Here is a 21,682-nt window from a genome sequence, read left to right as displayed (position 1 = left end):
GGATGGCATCCTTGAAGTGACTGGACTGACCTTGAGGGAGCTGGGGGTGGTAACGGCCGACAGGGAGATCTGGCGTAGGCTGGTCCATGAGGTCACGAAGAGTCGGAGACGACTGAACGAATGAACAACAACAACAAAGAAATAACAGTCATGTGAATTTCAGTGATTACAGGAGTTGTTTTCATTGTGTGCCTTTAAGAAATTTCTAATTTATGGTTAGGGTCAGATGAACCCATCATGGAGTTTCCTTCTGGGGCAGAGAATTGGGGATTCATCCGAAGCACCCAGTGGGTGTCCAAGGCCGAATGGAGCCCTGGTCATGGTCCTCTCCTCCTCCTCCTCCTCCTCCTCCTCCTCCTCCTCCTCCTCCTCCTCCTCCTTATTTGTTTCCCACATCTCCTCATGGCTTCAGGTGGTGTGGAGCACAATTAAAGCATTGTATTATAAAATACATCCCATAAAATACAAATATTTAAAAATTAGCATAAAATATATGAAATAAAAAGCATAGTACAAGAATTAAAATTCAATACTAGTAGAATCTACATGAACATTCGTAATATTAAATTGACTTGTAGGCCTGCCGGAAGAGAGCATAAATTAAGCCCAAAACAGTACATTAAAAAGTTCATCAGCATATATTGAAATAAGTCAGAATATCCATTGCAGCCAATCAGAGTATATATCCCATACAGAGCTCAAAATTATCCCTTTGTTTTAGCTCTAACACTTCCATTTTTACACTGTACAAATCTGACACTGACTTCTCCATAAATGGTAACTGCATCTTAATTAGTAATAAGAAATTGACGGTAGTGGAATGAGAGCACAAGGCATTTCATTCCCACCACATCAATCACCCATATGCTTAGAAAGACAAAAATGTAAGATTTATTTATTTGATTAACATTTCTGAAGAAGGAAGTTTCCCTAAATTCCTGTGAAAGTAAATACGTAGTAAACAAGACATGTATCAATATTTTAAAAGTAGCATATAGATATAGAATGATATGCAGTATTAACTGTATATTGTTATACTGATAGATTTCCATAGAGTCTAACTGCACATGGCATTCCTTCTGCCTCTGGTTCCACCGTACTGGCAGGCAGACCTTGGTCCCTGGAACTGGCCGGTGAAGAGGGCTGCTCAAGGCTGTTGCTCTCTCCTCCTCTTCCTCCTCCTCCTGATGGTCTTCCTCCTTCTCCTGCATCCAGCCTCAGCCACAATCCCCACCAAGGCAAGGAAGACCAAGGCAGCCACGCCCAGGTGAATGCTGATCTCAAGGGAGGAATCAACAGCTGCAATATAATATAATAAATATAATATAATATAATATAATGTACTATATTGTATATACATATAATATTTATAATATTATAATGTAATACAATATAATACTACTAAAATATGATATTATAATTATATATTTTATATTACATGTAATATTACTAATAATATTACAATATAATGGTATAGTACAATATAGTAATATATAATACTGATATTGTACTAGGCTAATAATATATTGTATGTATGTATGTGTGTGTGTGTGTATGTGTATATATATATATATATAGTATACAATATATATATATTGTAAGCCGCTCTGAGTCCCCTTCAGGGTGAGAAGGGCGGCATATAAATGTTGTAAATAAATAAATAAATAAGTTAAGGAGATGCTACCGACTGCCTCAAACGATGTACCAAGACAAGGAGTCTGCTCTGGTTGAAGATTGAGAATATTGTACATGATGTACTCTATTGGCAGCTTTAACAAAACTCCAGAAAGAGGTTTTTGGAATAAATGCTGCCCTTCCTCTGGTTACTATTACTAGTTTCATAAATATTTTATGGTCAGGCAAATATCTCATGCTCAGAAAAAAAAGATGGGAGGGTATATTGATAAGGGCTAAGTAGATGTAGTATGGCCTTTTAGGGACTTTGAAAGTGGTTGCCTTTTCTCTCTCTCCACTGTTTCTTTCAAAGATAAAGGAAATAAAGTCCAAATTTTGAATGTATAAAGCTTTTCAGTGGGCTGACCAGAATGGCAATCATTAGGAGCAGGTTTGGGTGGATTATCTCCTTTTGGGGGAAACAATACTCATAACAAAGATTTTGATGGTATGTTGAAGAAGCTATTGAATATTTCTGGCATTAAGAGTGGATTACAATCTTTCTGAATATTTCCAGAGAAATACAGTCATCTAGATTGCACTCAAAACTTTTTATTAAACAGAACAGCTGGTGGTAATAGAAAAGAAAGACTCTCATCCTGATCACGCTGGCTTTGAGGAGAGATGAACCTAATGCAGGCTGTAGTAAGGCAAACTGGGAAAGGCTTGTACCTGAACACTCCACGCTGGCATCCTGGCTGTGGCTACAACTCTGCTCTCCCCAGCCTCCCTTCTGGCACTCCTTCACGGACGCTTCTTCTCCTGTACAGTTGATGCTCTCCAGCCAAATGGGGCCCGATCCTTGGCCATAGTGTGCTCCACCCAATGCTTTGGAGGCATTGCCACAGCCCAGCTGCCTGCAGACCACTTGGGCATCTTGTAAATCCCAGTCAGCATCACAAACAGTCCCCCATGCATCATTGTGAAAGACTTCAACCCGCCCAGAGCAGGGACTTGTGCCATTCAAACGGAGATCTTTAGGAGAAAAGAGAGAAACTTAGCACAAAATGAATGGTGATGATGGAGTTATAAGCAAAAGTTTTGTTGTAAGAATTCACTAGATAATAAACACCGAATCCATTAATTTTACCTATATGTTGATTCATCATTCAACCAATCAATGGATCTACTCTAGCTGGGAATAACCAGCAGGATGTCAGTCATTGTGATGACTTTGAATCAAATTGGTAAAATAAAAGAATTTGGTATGAGAATGCTTGGTCTCAGACATTGCCACCCTAGCTTAGCTTCTTGTTTCTTCTGTACTCAATGGGATAACTGGAACTGAGGTCTGCTCTCAACCAAACCTGGTACACATATCTATCATGACAAATGTAAAATAGTTGTGGGGTTTGAGGACAATGACAGAGGATGATGATGATGATGATGATGATGATGATGATGATGATGAGGTTTATGGCCCACCCACATCTGGAGTGGCATGTTAATCCCAGGTACCCATAATGGACCTGAACTAATCTTCGTAAACATCCTCATCATGGCCATCTCAAAACACTGGTGGGGCTTAAGGGGGTTGATAAAGGATGATGGAAGTTGTAATCCATGTGTGCATTTAGACCAAACCTGGTACAAGTAACCTTTGTTATTCCATTTACAATAATGATAGGATTTGGCAAGTGGGGGGGGGGAGGCAAGAAAGAGGATGATGGAAGCTGGAGTCCACCTAAATCCAGAAGACTGCGTCAACGCCAGTTCCAAGCCAAACAGATCTGACTGATGGGATTTCCAGAAAGAAAGATCTCAGATTGGTGGGATTTGCACCCACCCAGACCTAAGGATGATGGGAATACCACCTGGCTAGATCTGATCCTGGTGGCATTTTCAGCCAGCCAGTTCTATCTCTTATGTGAGTTTCAGATTCACCAGGTTTGGGGCTCATAGAAATTGGAACCCATCAGGTATACCATTTTTTAAAAGGTCCCATTATACAGCTATACATTTTCTAATGAGGCCATTAATAAAACCATAAAGCTAACCATGATTTTTTCCCTCATGAATAGCATTTGAGAATGCATATGCTGGCAATGCCAGGTACACCTAAGCTAATCTGTCTATACACATATTAAAAGTGGAAATATGTATGTGTGTATGTGGCTGGGGTGCCCACTACCATAGCCAGGTTCCCACTTCCACAAATAGCTATAACCCACAGTGCTGAGGAGTCACCAAAAAACTCCCTGAGGTTATAGCGAGAGTCATGAACATGTAGACCAACCCTGCCAATGTCTTCCCCAAATATTATGGCCCATCACCCAAGGAATGCTTTTATTAAGGGACAATTTCATCTGAGATTTTATGTGTTTCCTCCACTACAGGCAGGCATTGCAGGGTTCCTTTCTCTCTCCATTGGTGTGGAATTTACATGATCCCACCCACTGCCTATCCCTTAACCCTTAACCACAGGTATAAGGAAAGGGAAAATAGCAGATGAGAAGCCACCAATAAACAAAGATAATGGGTGACAAGCTGAAAATGTGCTTTTAAAATACAAAGGGGATGGCTTCGAATCTGAAGCGGTCAAGAATAGTACAATTAGCAAAGAAATTGCATTGCAATGTGTTCTGTTTATAGGAAACCCACAAACATTAGAAAGATAATAAACAATTAATAAATGTACCAGATTTATTAAGGGTGATATGACTAAAGCCAGAAGGATAGTGAAAAACTCATTAAAATTGGAAATACTAGAAACAACAATAGATAAGGAAGAGAGAGATATAGTATTAATATGTAAAATAAATGGCAGGAAATATGCAATAGGAAATGTATATGGCCCAAATATAGGACAAAAGAAATACTTTAGAAAGTGGTTTAGGAAAGTACAAGAAATTTATCAAGGGGAGCTAACAGTTGGAGGGGACTTTAATATGGACCTTAGAAATAATAAAAATCTTTTAAAAGAATGGAAATTGGAGGACGTATTTGAAGCAAATTCTATAAATCAAAAACCAACATACTTCTCACATAGTCATAAATGTAATAATAAAAAACACTAATAGGTCTAGAATTTTAAATACACAAACACAATTTCAGATTTCAGATCATGCGTCTATTATAGTGGAGTTAAACATAGAGGAGCCAAATGAAACGGAGGCAAAAAAATCCTTGGAGACATAAACATTTGATAATTAAGACAGAAAATGTAAGAAAGAACTACTAGAATTGATAAAAAAGAGGAGATCAGCAAGTATAGAAACAGTCTGGGATACAGTGGTAATTAGGGGTTATTGCATAGCAAAAGAAGTGGCAGTAAAGAAATAGCAAGATAAAAAAGAGAAAGAATGCTTAGAGAAAGAAAGGAAACACAAAAATGATTACAAAGTAAATATCAAACACAGGTGAAAGTAAAGTTGGAAAAATTAAAGAAACAATGAATAATTTGGACTTCTGGAAAAAAAGAGATGTTTATTAAAGTAATTTCCAATTACAAAATACAAATACAATGCAAAAACTGGCCAATTAACTGAAAAATGTGAAAGAGAAAGGGAGAGTCCTACAGTTAAAGAATAAATATAATAAAAAGGTAAATTCAAATAGAGAGAGGTTAACAAAAACGTACGAGCAATTTGACATGTTTCAAACAACTTTATATTCAAAACTATCAGTTGTAAAATGACTTATATAAAAAACAAATACACGGAGAAAGTTTTAATGAAAATATACAGAAGATATTTGATAGAGAAGACAATAGGAAACTAGGAATAGAAATAACATATCAAGAAATAGAGCAGATGATCGACACATTGAAAAATGCAAAAACCCCAGAATGTGATGGTTACACTGCAAAGTTTTACAAAGAAATAAGAGAAATAATAATTCCAGAATTGAAGAATTTATTTAATAGCCTAACGAAAGGAGGAAAACCCCCAGATACATGGAGAGAATCAGAGATAATAATGGTGGGAAAGATCCAGCTGATCCTAATTCATACAGACCCATTAGCCTCCTAAAGCAGGATTATAAAATATTCATGAAAATATTAGTAAACAGAATAGAAGGGATTATAACTAAAATTGTAAAGGTCAATAAATATGGCTTTATAAAATGTAGAAACATCACACACCGTATAAGAAATATATTAACTATAACAAAAAAAAAGAAAAAGAAAATTTGCACTCTTAAAGTTAGACATCGGTAAAGCTTTTGATTCATCAAACCATGATTATCTATTGTAATTACTGGGTAACTACGGATTTGAAACTTCATTAATTAAAATAACAAAAGAGTTATATAGTAACATGAGAGCAAGAATAAGAGTTAATGAAGGCTTAACAAAATAAAATAGAAAGAGGAGTAAAACAAGGTTGCCCTCTATTTCTGCTATTATTTGTGGTAGCAATGGAACCTCTGGTGGATAGAATCCAAAACAATGTCAGGATAAAGGGATATGAGATTAAGAACAAAGAATTGAAGATAAATTTTTATACGGATGACATTTTACTAATAATGGAAAACCTAGTAGAAGCAATAAGAGAAGTACAAATAAAACATTTTGAAAGATACTCAGGATTGAAAGTGAATATGAGTAAATCAGAAAGGCTTAAAACATCAGTGGGGATTTGGGAGAATGGAATATAAAGTAGGAACTCATTGTTCTCTGCCTTACAATTGTTATAAGGAAGCACCATTCGCAAACCACCACAGCACTTGCACATTTCACCACAATTTCTTCCCCGGGTTTGGACTCTTCTGAGGAAAGTGTGGAAATGTCCTGAATTATCAACATTTCTTTAGTTTGCATCAGTTACCTGAGCACACAACACTGGCATCTTCTTCATGACGACACTCGTATAATGTGTGCATTTTGTAAAGGCAGTTGTACAGGGAAACCTCTGTCCCATTGCATTGGACTTCATTTATCAAGATGGGATCTTTTCCTTTTCCAAAGTGGGCTTCTTCAGGAGCTGAAACAGCTTCTCCACAGTGGAGTTCTCTGCACACGACTTGAGCATCTCTCAGGTCCCATCCATCATCACACACCGTTCCCCAGGTCCCATTGCGGAACACTTCGACTCTCCCAGAGCAATGGTTTGGACCATTCACCAATCTGGTTTCTATTGATGTTGGAAGAATGAAAAATGCTTTATTGATCTATAGTTCACTTCCTTGTTTTCTCCATCATATCTTCCTAGTCATGGGGCCATTCATAGTAAGTGTGCACAAGTAGGAAGTTAGCTAGCTATTGTGGAATCAATATAGAAACAAGGCTTTGTTGTGCAGGTCATCCTATCTCTTAGTAATACTAATTAGTTGTCATTGACTTCATCTGCCTTCCCTCAAATTCCAGTAATCCACACCTACACTGCAGCTGGCAAATGAATGTGTCAGGACACACAGTTTGGAAAACTCTGGTCAAAGTATTTGATTTTCTAAGGGAATTAATACATAAGTATATTCTTATTGTTATTTAATACAATACCCCCTAACAATTTATAGGTTTTTTTTAAGGGCATTGGAATAAAAATATAATTTTTATGGGGTTTTTTTCTGATCCTTTTCCGAACTACCACAATTACAGTGAATAAGGATACCAAGAATGGATCAGTGGCAGTGACTCCTCACAAAGTCTATATTTTTGCTTCCAGTACCCTTTAGAGCAGGGGTTTTCAAACTTTTTGAAGCAAATGTGTCTGCTGGAGCAGCAATAAATGTTTCTGTAATATATTATATCATGCACACTTTGAGAACCCTCGTTTTAGAGGATGTGGAAGGCATTTCCACCATATTTTGAGTAATTATTTTGTCTGAATGTGATGTATAATTTTATACCTGAATTCAGAAAGAGATTTGCAAAGAATGAAGGACAGAATGCATGTGGTGCCTACTTCATTTTTTTTTGTCCTATGTATTACCACATATGCCTCAATACCCTAAAACTGTGTTTCTCAACCTGAAGGTCCCCAGGTTTACCAGCTGTTATGATTTCTGGAAGTTGAAGGTCAAAACATCTGGGGAGCGACAGGTTGAGAACCACTGCCCTAAAGGCATCATATCCCAACTGGGAAACTAAGTAGTGCAGCCATGTTTAACCCTCAGACAGAAGACAGGTAATGAATATCATGTGTTGTGGGCTATATTGTCATAAAATATAATATGTAGAAATGAATGAAATTATATGAAAAAGTATGACTGGGGCCTAATTGGACTGAATAAAATATTGAGTCCTGGAAAACTACTACACTGCTGAACTGTAATTAAAAGTTGCTGATACGAACCATGGCAATGATTTACTGTTGAGATTGCTGACTTGATTAACTTTGGAAAACAAAATATTTACATAATCAAAGACAATGCTCTTTTAAGTTAAGGAAACCAGTGACTGTTAAGAAGAAAAGTCAGCATCTGCCAGGAACTGGTGGGGAGCCAGGATGTTTCAGGCTGGAAAACAACTTGTCACTCATTTACAGCTTCTTCAACTTTTTGGAACGGCATCAGCAGAAAATTGCTATATAAGAGACCTTTTAATGTTCCAAAATTGTGACAGACAGCTGGTCTGCTCACCCGCTGCTCTTCTCCATGGGAAGGAGAAAGAGTTGGTGTATTAGGAGAGTGGCAGATCTGCAATGGATCTCAGAGTCTGGTCACTTGCTTCTTTCACAGAGGAAGGGAAAATGTGTATTGGAAGTATTGGAAAAGTAGCAGATGTGCAGGGAAGCAATCTGGCCTAAGTGCAGGTGTTCTTCTCCAGGAGACGGAGGAAGAATGGTGATGCATGTATGTGAAGGGTGAATAAATGTGTATGTGTAGTGTGAATGAGGAGTAGATGTAGAATCCCCTTAGTTTGTTTGTTAATCAATGTATCTTAGATAATCTGTATGTCTACCTTCTTTCTCTGTGTAAAAGTTACTCTGGTATACTCTCTCACTGAAAATGCAATAAAGGGGCCTTTGTTTAAAAAGTGTTTATGACAATATTTCATAGGTTGAAACGAGCACTACCACCTCTGAGGCCCCTTCTCAACTGCCCTATTTCCCAGGATCTTATCCCAGATTATCTGCTTTAAACTGGGTTATATGAGTCTCCACTGCCTGATAATCTGGGATCAGATCCTGGGATATAGGGGCAGTGTCGAAGTGGCCTGAGTATTCCTTGCCTAATTAAATCCCATGAACATCCATCCAGGCATGAGAAGTCAACAGGTGATTTACAGGGGTGTGCATACACAAGGACACATGCAGAAATATTATTCCTAAAGCTTATTAAAATCTATCTATATATCCATCCATCTATTTCATCTATGTAACGGTTTATAGGAATACTGGATAGCACTTAATTGAACAAATGTCACATGCATCTTTTTAACAAGTGCAACTGAGCTTTGCCTGGGCTTTCAAGTGACAGAAGCTGAAATGCCCCTCTTTCTTGACATTCTGTATCAGATAACCAGATGGAGCCATTCTCCACCAAAGTGAGCTTCTCATGGGACTGCCATTGCTTCTCTGCAATCAAATTCCTTGCACACAATTTGAGCATTGTTCAGATCCCAACTGTCATGGCTGATCTGAGTTCCTCATTGAGGGGGAGAGGATGGAATATAAAACAAAATAAGTAAGTAAATACATGGTTCACCATGTCTGGTTACAGACACCTCAACCCTCTCAAAACAACACTTTGGACCAATTATTTATTTATTTGTCATATTTGTACCCTGCCTTTGTCTACCACAGCCGGGGGACTCAAGGTGGCTCACAATGGCACACAGTGGCTTAAAACAACACATTCACCTAAAAATAGTTTAAAATTACAACTTATTAGATGTGATTAAAATACATTCAAAGTTAAAAACACACCATCCAGAGTTCAAGTAGGGAGGGGGATGATCTAATGTCGCTAGGAAGGGAGTTCCACAACTGAGGGGTCACCACTGAGAAGGCCTTGTCTCTCGTCTCCACCAGCCATACTTGTGAGGCAGGCGGGACCAAGAACAGGCCCTCCCAGATGATCTTAGTCTTCAAAGCTGGTTCATCGAGGAAGATACATTTGGACAGGAAGCCTGAGCCAGAATGTTTAGGGATTTATAGGCTAAGGCCAGCACTTGGAATTGTGCTCGGCAGTGGAGCTGTATGCTCCCTGAATGCTGCTCTGGTAAGCAACCTGGCTGCCACTCACTGTTCCAGTTGGAGCTTCCAAGCCGTCTTCAGAGGCAATCCCATGTAGAGTGCGTTGCAGTAATCTATACAGGATGCAACCAGAGCGTGGACCACTGTGGCCAAGTCAGACTTCCCAAGGTACAGGAGCAGCTGGTGCACAAGTTTTAATTGTGCAAAAGCTCCCCTGGCCACCACTGAAACCTGAGGTTCCAAGTTCAGCAATGGCTCCAGGATCACTCCCAAACTGTGAACCTGCACCTTCAGGGGAGTGTAACCCCATCCAGCACAGGCTGTGACCCTAAGCCTTGTTCAGTCTTTCGACTGACCAGGAAGACCTCTGTCTTGTCTGGATTCAATATCCATTCACATGGAAATAGAAGATAAAGACTCATCCTATCCATGATCGCTTTGAGGATACATTAACCCCATGCAGTCTTTGGTAAGTACAACTTGTGAGAGGCATGTACCTGAACACTCCACGCTGGCATCCTGGCTGTGGCTGCAACTGTGCTCTCCCCAGCCTCCCTTCTGGCACTCCTTCAGGAATGCTTCTTCTCCTGTACAGTTGATGCTCTCCAGCCAAATGGGGCCTGATCCTTGGCCAAAGTGTGCTCCACCCAATGCTTTGGAGGCATTGCCACAGCCCAGCTGCCTGCAGACCACTTGGGCATCTTGTAAATCCCAGCCAGCATCCCAAACGGTCCCCCATGTGTCATTGTGAAAGACTTCAACCCTTCCTGAGCAGGGACTTGTGCCATTCATTAAACGGAGATCTTAAAAATAAATAAATGTAGTTATATATATATATATATATATATATATATATATATATAGAGAGAGAGAGAGAGAGAGAGAGAGAGAGAGAGAGAGAGAATCTAGATATACTCCAGTAACTAGCAGGAATTCTTGCCATTGTTGTTTCCACTTTGGATCCAACTGGTAAAATAGAATTTAGTATGATTATTATCACTGGATCCTCTGAACTAGAAGGAATCATTGGACTGGATGTCTGCGTGGCAGCTAAAAGTCCCAGGATTTGTCCTATGCATATCATGGGCATTTTCTTTGCTCTGGGAATGCTCAAAAGCCGTTATTTCATGGCACGAGCCATAACAAGAACTCAGGCATAAAAGGACAGTGAGTGGAATTATTCTCTCTTTGAGACAACACTGAGTGTGATCACAACATGGGCAATTGAAAACACCTATGTGTAAATATGATCCCAAGCTGTCTACGCTTGTATTTCAGGTGAGAACAACCTTACACTCCCACAGGGAAGTACCCAATAAATATGTTAAGAAAATGAAATGGACATGTAAATGCATTCAATACATTTGTGAAGACATGTTATGTATATGTATCTAGATTTACTTACTCAATGCTATGTCTTACTTGAAGCCATAAGAGTAGAGCTACCAATAAGCAAATAAATGCAGATTTAGATGATAACTGCAGAATAAATTATTAATCTTAAATGACATGAATAGTACAAACAAGAAAATCTTGTTTTAGACTCTGCATGGTAGATAATGTATAGCTAAGGCTAAGGTCCATTTCCAGATCTTGGTTATTAGTAGTGTGTAAACTGTTTTTTCTCTTAGCTAGAAACTCCTTTTCCTTATAAGACTTATAAGGCTTTATTACAGTAATGCTAAAGGTTGGGTATATGCTGTATTGAAGAAGTGGAGATGTGGGAGAAAGGCCTCTAAGGTCAAGTGGGAAGACATTCCCCTCTTTGCTGCTTTACAGTGTTCACAAAGCAAGCGCCATACGTAGTATTTCCCAGCACTAGACATTTCCACTGGGATTTCTTTTTTGAATATCCAGTTGTTAAGACTGGTTAATTTTAGACTATTCTGCTGTAAAATGTAAAAGTCCAGAGTGAATAATCAGTCTTTAATTTTCAACAATTACCTGAGCACACAACACCAGCCGATTCACGTGAGCGACATCGATATCTTAAATCAAACATACATTGGTTAAAGGCAACTTCTGTTCCCAAACATTTAGGTTCAAAAGGGAAGTTTCTGACATCCTCTTCATTCCCAAAGAGAGATCCTCCTGGGGCTGACAGGGCAGCTCCACAGCCAAGTTCTCTGCACACGACTTGAGCAGCACGCAAGTCCCATCCGCTATCACACACTGAAAACCACTTGAAATAGAAAAGCACTTCCACTCTGCCAGAGCAACGGTTTGTGCCATTCACCAATCTGGTTCCTGTTGGTTTTGGAAGAACAAAAGGTGCTTTCATTGATTTGAAGGCCAATTCCATGATTTCTCTTGCATACTTTCCTGGTTATAGGACCTCTCTTAGTGAGAGATAAGCTGGCAATTGTGAAATCAATGCAAGAGTGTCGCAAAGGCCTGCAGGAGAACTCCTAACTCCCAGGAATACTCCTTTGTTGGACACTCCCCATTCATAACCAATAGTCCACATATTCATTTGGAGACCCCTCCCTCCCATTTGTAGAGTTCTGTCTTTGGTCTTTCAATGAACTGAGGAAAATGGAGTACAGCTTAGAGTGGGACTGGATTTTAGAATTGAGGATCACAGAGGAATCCCTGCTCTCCTTCAACTTCCTTTCCATTTCCATATGCAAGATTCTCCAATTATAACATCTAGCTTGGAATATAAGATAATAATCATAATTAAAAACTCCAGCTAGATAGAACTGAACTGCTTCCTGCTTCTTGGTCGGAGTTGGAGTGGACGCTCGCAAGGATTCTATGATTCTATGAACTGATAAACACAGCTGAGCAAAACCTAAGCAGAAAGAATCATAGAAGAATATGATTCTTCTCATAGAGTTGGACAGGGCCATAGCCAGAAAAACATTGCAGGGAAGGTTGAAATTTTCGGGGGGGGGGGGGGAGTTGAAACCTGCCTTTTAGCTCACGCTGAAGCAAAGAGCACAGCAGGGGCAGAGCAGCCTTCAATAGCCTGAGTAAACCAGGGTTTTTTTTACCTGAAAAATTCCGGGGGGGGGGGGGGGGGGTTGAACCCCTAACACCCCCCCCCCCCCCCGTCGCTACAGGCCTGGAGTTGGAAGAGACCTCATGGGCCATTCAGTCCAACCCCATTCTGCCAAGAAGCAGGAAAATTGCATTCAAAGCACCCCTGACAGATGGCCATCCAGAGTTAAGGTCTTGTGTTTATGGTTGGATTTAATGAGGAAATCAGCCTCAGCAAAGGGCCAGAGGGAAATTTGCCCATTGGGCAAAACTTCCAGGTATTTTTAGGGAGAACTTATTATATAAGCCTCAGGGGTCCATGTGCTTAGAGAGAGGAGCACAAGGTATGTGGGGAGGGGAGGGGGTCCTAGGCTGGGCAGGCAGAAGGCCCAGGCTCCCAACTCCCAAAGACAACCCAGACCCCCAGGAAGTGCTGGAGCCAGAGGCGGCCCTAGGTAATTTTCAACGGTAAGCAAACAGTATTTTGCCACACACACCCCCCCCCCCCCCAACCAATCACTGATATATATATTTCTGTTCATCGTGGGAATTCTGTGTGCCATATTGGTTCAATTCCATCATTAGTGGAGTTCAGAATGCTCTTTGATTGTAGCTGAACTATACATCCCAGTATCCCATGATTCAGTAAATATTAATAACAGTAAAGAACAACACTCAAAACCAGGGGAATTCCAGACAGGAAACAATCAGGGCTAGCTAATCATCTTTCAATGAAGGATTCCCCCAGACAGTAAGCAGCCAGAACTTGAAGCTGCAAGGCCAATAAATGTTAATCAAGGTGGCCAATTACAACATTCCCACCTGCCTCAAACAGACAAGAGTTCTTTCTCAAACCCTGGACATTCCATAGACATATAAATCCCACTTGCCTAGTTTACGACAGACCTCACAACCTCTGAGGGTGCCTGCTGTAAATGCAGGTGAAACATCAGGAGAGAATGCTTCTGCAACATGGCCATACAGCCCAGAAAATTCACAGCAACCCAATAATTCAGTTTGTTTTCCAACTTTGTAACTACTCCTAACTACATCAGAGCAGCATTGCCTTCCTGTAAGAGAGACCTTTCCATGTGAATGCCGATTTTTTGCTTGGAAGAAAAGGTTCCTTTTGAAACTTTCCATTTCTTTCTCTCTCCTTTTATGTGCCTTTTCCTCAGTGTGCATGTGCATAAGGGATCTTCCCTTCCACAATAACCTCCCCACTGGATCTCTGAAATCAATGGGAGGTGGAAACTATTACGTATGGACTTCCCTTGCAATTGTAAACAGTGGCATTGTCCAATAGGTGGTTTATGGGCGTTGATCTTTCACGAATGTCTTAAGAGTGGGGATTTCACCTCAGAAGGGAAGAATAAGCAGGAGCTCTTGCCCTAAATTAAATAAACAGTTCTTCTCTTTTCCTGCTTCCATCATAATATTATTAATTCATAAAGAAAAACAAATGGTTTACTCAAACACCTTCTCTTTGCTCCTCTGGATATCTTTTCTCCTCTGAAAACATCTGGCTGAATCCTTTTCAAGGAGGTTTGGTGTTTCCGAAAAAGTCACCAAGTGACGAAAAGTCCTTTGGTGGTGACTCTTTGTGCTTGCCATCTTTATTTCTCTGAATGGCTTTGCCCCCACCCCTTCCCCTATGATGACTTATTGGGAACCTTTAAGTTTATTATGGCAGCCTGAACGTGAGACCTAAATAGCCTAAAGCCACCAGGTACCATTTAATTTTTTTGTAGCTCAGCAGTGTCCATCCTGGTTGGTACTTGAATGGGAGATTAGCAACAATTGTCAGATATATTTCACAGGAAAAAAATAGGCAATTTGTCCTCTATGTCTTAGAAAGACTTATGACATTCATGAGGTGGCCATAAATTGACAGGCGACTGGAAGGCACAAGTACAAACCAAGTGTTTTCTATGCAACATTTGTTTAGAGGACTTTAAGATCATCTAGAGAGGCCCTGCTCTCGGTCTTGCCATCATCACAAGTACGGTTGGCGGGAACGAGAGACAGGGCCTTCTCAGTGGTGGCCCCTCAGCTATGGGATAGATCGGCTTCCTCGCTCCTATCATTCTTAGAATCTTAAGACATGGCTATTTGAGCAGGCATTTGAAAATACGGAGGAACAGATATAATAATGGAATAACTATATGGTGGAACTGGACATTGTTTTAATTATTATCGATTGAAGTATGCTGATGTTTTTTATATTGTATATTGCAAATGTGTCCTTGGTGGCATTGAATTCTTGACTTGTAAACCGCCTCGAGTTGCCGGAAGGCTGAGGGGGGTGGTATAGAAATGTACTAAAATAAATAAATAACTAAATAACTAAATAAATAAATAAATAAATAAATAGAGGGCGTTTGCTATTTCTTTCCTTTAAGACTGAAAGAATTTTCCTTCCACAAGGTCACCAAGCACGTACTTGAACCCTGGCCTAGTCTGACTCTCCAACCAGTTCACCAACAATTACCTGGACACATAAAGGGATCAGCTTTTCCATGACTGCAGCTTTCCTCTTTAAAATCTGTCAGGTCACATTCAGTAAGGTCATTTGCTGTCCATTTGCAGGAATCTATAGATGGCCTCTTGCTTCTGTAAAATGGAAATATTTTAAAGTCCAATGAGATTTCGCCACAGCCTATTTCCCTGCAGACAACATAGCGATCATACTCATCCCAGTTTTTATCACATATGGATATGGCTTTCCATTGCTGCTTGTGGAGCACCTCGACTGTCCCAGAACAGCGGCTTGAACCATTGGCCAACCTGATCCAGCCTGAAAAGGGAAAAGCCAATATGATTTCTTCCACTCCCTGTTTCCCTCTGATGTCCGTTTCCCTTTCAGGCAGAGAATTATATGTCACACAGAGACATTCAGGAGATGAGGGTAGTGTCCCTTGCTAAAGCCATACAGCAGCAGTTCATGGCTCAAACACAAGCTGTGGCATATGGTAAGCTGAGGGGCAAATGTACTAACAGGGATTAATGCCACCAATAATAATAAGAAGAAGAAGAAAAGTGATATCTAGATCAGCATCCTCCCAGAGCACCCCTGATGTTCTTCTCAAGCATCATGTATCATCCATTCTCAGCTGGCTTCCCCCTGCCTTTCCCCATCTCTAATGCAGATAAACAAAACACCCTCTTATGTATTACATCTAATTTATCTTATGTAGATGGTAAGCTGCTATGAGTGCCTTTGTGGTTGAAAAGTGGAGTAAAAAATCTCTAAATAAACAAAAAAAAATAGAAAATTTAGACAAGGTGTTTTCAGGTGAGGATGCTCAGCTGGCAACTGGGAAAGCTCATGGAAACTAGCAGATGTTTCTAGGCTAGAAGTGAGCATTTTCTGAACAGCAATGGTTTACAGAAAATTAGATGGTTTTCTAGGAAAGTTGTGAAGCTTTTGTAGAAAGGCTGTGTAGTTCCCTTTCTTTGTAGAGGAAAGTTGCTGAATGCCTGAAAGTTGTAGGTAGAAAAACTTACTTATTGTTCCTGATATCTACCTGGATATAAAAATATGGAGGTTTATTATTATTCATATCTTGTTGAAGATAAGAATCATTTGTACAAATTAACATTTTGAGTGGCTTGATCTTTAAATGTTTGTAAACAATCATGTATTGAAGTAGTCTTGCCAGGTGTTGCCGCATGTTTTGTGTCCTTGATGGTATTGCAGGAGGTCTGACTCTTTTACTGATATGGCACATAAAAAGAACTATGCTTTCCTGCCTGATGGAGAAGATCTTTAAATTACTAAGAATAACCCTGAACGCTACAGTAGAATTAAAAGGCAAGTGGTGGAAGCTCCTTCTTTGGAGGCTTTTAAGCAGAGGTGGCATGGCCATCTCTCAGGGGTGCTTTGAATGTGATTTTCCTTCTTCTTGGCAGAAAGGGCTTGTACTGGATGGACCACAAGGTCTCTTCCGACTCTATGATTCAATAAGTGAGAGCACCTCCAAAATTGTGGGTGATGTGATCAGGTCTTATGATGTCATTTCCTGAGTGGGCAGATTTGGCATCTAGGTTGGCAAGGTCCCATCTCCCTCTCTGTGTTGTGTGTCCTCTCAGTAGTTAAGAAAACATTCCAGATTGGGAAGCTGATTGAAGACGTGTAAATCTCTGCCAATAAGAACTCTTGAGGAAATAGTATTATTGTCCCGAATGGTTTAGAAGAATTAATTATCAAAGTGGTCCCAGTTGGAAGCTATACGTGACCATCAATGCAGTTCTGCAATTCTGTAGTAGATTAGTCCCAAGTCTTGGGAGTACATATAGTGAATACTGTAGCAGATTAATTCTATTAGTTTGGGGTTCCTGCCTTCTGGAACTGAACATATGTGAAAAGCATGTTTATAAATGAAGGATTTGGTTGTTTGCTTGGAGGTTGTTTGCATTTCCATACCCACATGGAGGCATGTGGGTCTGGAAATGTGGCCAGTGCTTATTCATAGCTACCAAGATCTGTTTCTAGGCACTTAACTTCAGGTATCTGAGGAAGTAGATCTTAGTCTACACAAGCTTCTGACACTTACTTCTTTCTTGCAGTAAATTTCCAAAGTGCTGCAAAACCCCTTGGCACTCTGCCTCTGCCGTTGTCTCTTTTCATGCCCTCTTCTCCTGCATTCTTTGCCAGAAACCTACCTGTGCACTCCACGCTGGCATCCTGGCTGTGGTTGCAGTGGTGCTCTCCCCATGGGCTTCGGGGACACTCCCTCAGGGATGCCTCTTTCCCCGTACAGTTCAGTCCCTCCAGCCAGATGGGACCAGATCCTTGGCCATGATGAGCTCCTCTGAATGCTTTGAGGGCATTGCCACAGCCCACCTCTCTGCATACAACCTGAGCATCATGTATGTCCCAGCTGGTATCACACACGGTTCCCCACTCTTGGTTGTGCAGCAGCTCTACCCACCCAGAGCAGGGATTTGGGCCATTCACCAGGCGAGCCTCTGATGGGAGAAAATAAAATAATGTTGAAATGTACCCATATAATTAGATTTAGCAGTTTAAACACAGCTTTTGTACCAAGTGGAGAAATCAATAAAAATGTTCTGTGGAAACTTTCAGAAGAAATCAGAAATGTTAAATCTTTGTATTTAATTCTAATTCTGAATTACATTGTAAAATTAATATTATATTTCTCTGACTGCCCCTACACAAGGAATAAAGAGCACCAGTCGAATGCTATAATGTCTGCTTCTTCTTTATTGTCTCTCCCAAAAAGTTTAGCACATCTATAGGGATAACGTGGGTCACAGAGGAAGAGGAGAAATACTTCTGGTCTGAGAGTCCTATTTCCACTTTTGAATATTGCACAGACTGAATTATGGAACTGTGCATGGCTACTTCCTCACCAATGCAATCTTGCCCAAAAAGGAACATATGCATTTCCACCTGGCAATCACAGAAGTCGACATGGGCATGAGCAGCCAGAAGGCGTGGAGGCTGCTAAGATGGCTGAGCAATGACCCCTCACAAACTAATCCCCATGCCAACATAAGGGCAGATCAGATAGCACACTGACTCTTGAAGAATGGGAAACCCAACTTTGCAACCAAAGTAGGAAAGAAACCAATAGCCAGACAACGAGAGATTGAGAACAACAACCTTTATGAACCCTTTACATCTACTGAATTGGACATGACTCTCAATAAATGTAAAAATGGCAAAGCAGCTGGCCTGGATGACCTACGGATGGAACAAATCAATAACTTTGGTCCAAAAGCAAGGCGCTAGCTGCTGGAGCTGATGAACAACTGCACTGCATCCTGTCAGATCCCCAAAATCTGGAGGAAAGCAAGAGTCATCACCCTCTTGAAGCCAGGCAAAGACCGTAATGACCCAAAAAGCTATAGACCAAACTCCTTGTTGTGCCACCTCTACAAAGTTCTGGAGAGACTCATTCTGCATAGAATTATGGAAAAAATAGACCCCTGTCTGATTCCACAGCAAGCTGGCTTCAGGAAAGGCAAAAGCTGCACATCGCAAGTGCTGAACCTGACAGAGCACATAGATGGTTTTGAAAGGCAGCAGATCACAGGAGCTGTCTTCATAGACCTGTCTGCAGCTTATGATACTGTGAACCACCGCCTCCTCCTGAGAAAAATGTATAATCTCACAAAGGACTACCACCTCACCTGCCTCATAGGAAACCCGCTACAAAACAGGAGCTTTTTTGTTGAGTTCAGGGCCAGAGAAGCAGATGGCGGAAACAGAAGAACGGCCTGCCTCAGGGGAGCATGCTTACTCCATCCATGTTCAACATCTACACAAATGACCGGCCACTGCCAGAAGGGACAGAGAGCTTCATTTATGCTGATGATCACGCCATTACTGCTCAAGCAGGGAGCTTTGAGATGGTAGAACAGAAGCTCTCCAAAGCTCTAGGTGCTCTTACTGCCTATTACAGGGAAAACCAGCTGATCCCTAATCCATCCAAAACACAGACATGTGCTTTTCATCTCAAGAATAGACAAGCATCCCAAGTTCTGAGGATCACCTGGGAAGGAATCCCACTGGAGCATTGCAGTGCAACCAAATACCTGGGAGTCACTCTGGACCATTCTCTGACCTACAAGAAGCACTGCCTGAACATCAAGCAAAAAGTGGGTGCTAGAAACAATATCATACGAAAGCTTACTGGCACAACCTGGGGATCACAACCAGACACAGTGAAGACATCTGCCCTTGCGCTGTACTACTCTGCTGCTGAGTATGCGTGCCCAGTGTGGAACACATCTCACCACACTAAAACAGTGGACATGGCTCTTAATGAGACATGCCGCATTATCACGGGGTGTCTGCGCCCTACACCACTGGAGAAATTACACTGCTTAGCGGATGTCAGGTATTGCACCACCTGACATCCGCCGGGAAGTAGCAGCCAAGAGTACAAAGTCCAACAAATTCCTCGCTTGCCTTGCAGACAATTTCATGGTCTAGAAGGTAGAAGAGGCAAAAAGGGGATTGGCTACTCTTGATCTCATCCTAACAAATGCAGAGGACCTGATCGATGCGGTTGAAGTGGTAGGATCCTTAGGGGCAAGTGACCATGTGCTCCTGCAATTTGAGGTACAAAGGAAGGCCGAAACTAAGACAAGTCAAACCTGCATTTTGGACTTTAGGAGAGCTGATTTCCAAAAAAATGAAGGAAACACTGAGCAGCATTCCGTGGACACAGATACTAAAAGACAAGGGAGTTACGGATGGATGGGAGTTTCTCAAGAGTGAAATACTCAAGACGCAATTACAAACCGTGCCAACAAAAAGAAACAATAGGACAAGTGCAAAGAAGACAGAATGGATGTCCAAAGAACTTCTAACTGTGCTAAGACACAAAAGAGACATGCACAAGAAGTGGAAAAAGGGAGAAATCACAAAATAAGAATTCAAACTAATAGCCAATACCTGTAGGGAAAAGGTCCGCAAGGCTAAAGCACAAAACAAGCTCAGGCTTGCCAGGGACATTAAAAACAACAAAAAGGGATTATTTTCTTATGTCAGTAGAAAAAGGAAAAACAAGGAGGCGATAGGGCCTCTTCGAGGAGAAGATGGGGCAATGCTGACAGGGGACAGGGAAAAGGCAGAACTACTTAATGCCTTCTTTGCCTCGGTCTTCTCACAAAAAGAAAGTCATCTTCAACCTCAGCAAGATGGAGTGGATGAGGGATTGGAGGACATCCAACCCCAAATTGGGAAACAAGTCGTCCAGGAATACCTGGCCGCTCTAAATGAGTTCAAGTCCCCAGGGCCAGATCAACTACACCCAAGAGTATTGAAGGAACTAGCAGAAGTAATTTCGGAACAATTGACAACCATCTTTGAGAGTTCTTGGAGAACGGGAGAAGCTCCAGCAGACTGGAGGAGGGCCAATGTGGTCCCAATCTTCAAGAAGGGAAAAAAGGATGACCCAAACAACTACCGTCCGGTCAGCCTCACGTCGATACCGGGCAAGATTCTGGAAAAGATTGTTAAGGAAGTGGTCTGCAAACACTTAGAAACAAATGCGATCATCGCTAAAAGTGAACATGGATTTATCAAAAACAAGTCATGCCAGACTCATCTGATCTCTTTTTTCGATAGAGTTACAAGCTGGGTAGATGCAGGGAATGCCGTGGATGAAGTGTACCTGGATTTCAGTAAGGCCTTCGACAAGGTCCCTCATGACCTTCTGGCAAAGAAACTAGTCCAATGTGGGCTAGGCAAAACTATGGTGAGGTGGATCTGTAATTGGTTAAATGGACGAACCCAGAGGGTGCTCACCAATGCTTCCTCTTCATCCTGGAAAGAAGTGACAAGTGGAGTGCCGCAGGGTTCTGTCCTGGGCCTGGTCCTGTTCAACATCTTTATTAATGACTTAGATGAAGGGTTAGAAGGCATGATCATCAAGTTTGCAGACGACAAATTGGGAGGGATAGCCATACTCCAGAGAACAGGAGCAGGATTCAAAACGATCTTGACAGATTAGAGAGATGGGCCAAAACTAACAAAAGTTCAACAGTGACAAATGCAAGATACTCCACTTTGGCAGGAAAAACGAAATGCAAAGATACAGAATGGGGGACAATGCCTGGCTCGAGAGCAGTACGTGTGAAAAAGATCTTGGAGTCCTCGTGGACAACAAGTGAAACATGAGCCAGGAATGTGATGTGGCGGCACAAAAAGCCAATGGGATTTTGGCCTGCATCAATAGGAGCATAGTGTCTAGATCTAGGGAAGTCATGCTCCCCATGTTATATTCTGCTTTGGTTAGACCACACCTGGAATATTGTGTCCAATTCTGGGCACCACAATTCAAGAGAGATATTGACAAGCTGGAATGTGTCCTATGAGGAGCGGCTTAAGGAGCTGGGCATGTTTAGCCTGAAGAAGAGAAGGCTGAGAGGAGATATGATAGCCATGCATAAATATGTGAGAAGAAGCC

General features: G+C 41.1%; 1 protein-coding gene across 1 annotated transcript in view; it reads right to left on the bottom strand.

Moving 5' to 3' along the window:
• Window positions 1-391: 391 nt before the first annotated feature.
• The window catches only part of LOC132765871 (deleted in malignant brain tumors 1 protein-like), a 74,135-nt gene continuing 52,844 nt past the window's right edge, over window positions 392-21,682 (bottom strand). Inside the window, exons 12-18 of the mRNA XM_067463260.1 lie at window positions 17,403-17,708; window positions 15,229-15,534; window positions 11,700-12,002; window positions 10,253-10,558; window positions 6,444-6,749; window positions 2,347-2,649; window positions 392-1,299 (exon numbers count right to left, since the gene is read on the bottom strand). Coding sequence (XP_067319361.1) covers window positions 1,148-1,299; window positions 2,347-2,649; window positions 6,444-6,749; window positions 10,253-10,558; window positions 11,700-12,002; window positions 15,229-15,534; window positions 17,403-17,708 — 1,982 coding nt within the window. The 3' untranslated portion in view covers window positions 392-1,147. The remainder of the gene's footprint in view (window positions 1,300-2,346; window positions 2,650-6,443; window positions 6,750-10,252; window positions 10,559-11,699; window positions 12,003-15,228; window positions 15,535-17,402; window positions 17,709-21,682) is intronic.

Source organism: Anolis sagrei, chromosome 2 (assembly GCF_037176765.1).
Source record: "Anolis sagrei isolate rAnoSag1 chromosome 2, rAnoSag1.mat, whole genome shotgun sequence".
Taxonomy (NCBI): domain Eukaryota; kingdom Metazoa; phylum Chordata; class Lepidosauria; order Squamata; family Dactyloidae; genus Anolis; species Anolis sagrei.
Note: the sequence above shows the minus strand (reverse complement) of the source record. Positions and strands in the feature narration are given on the sequence as shown.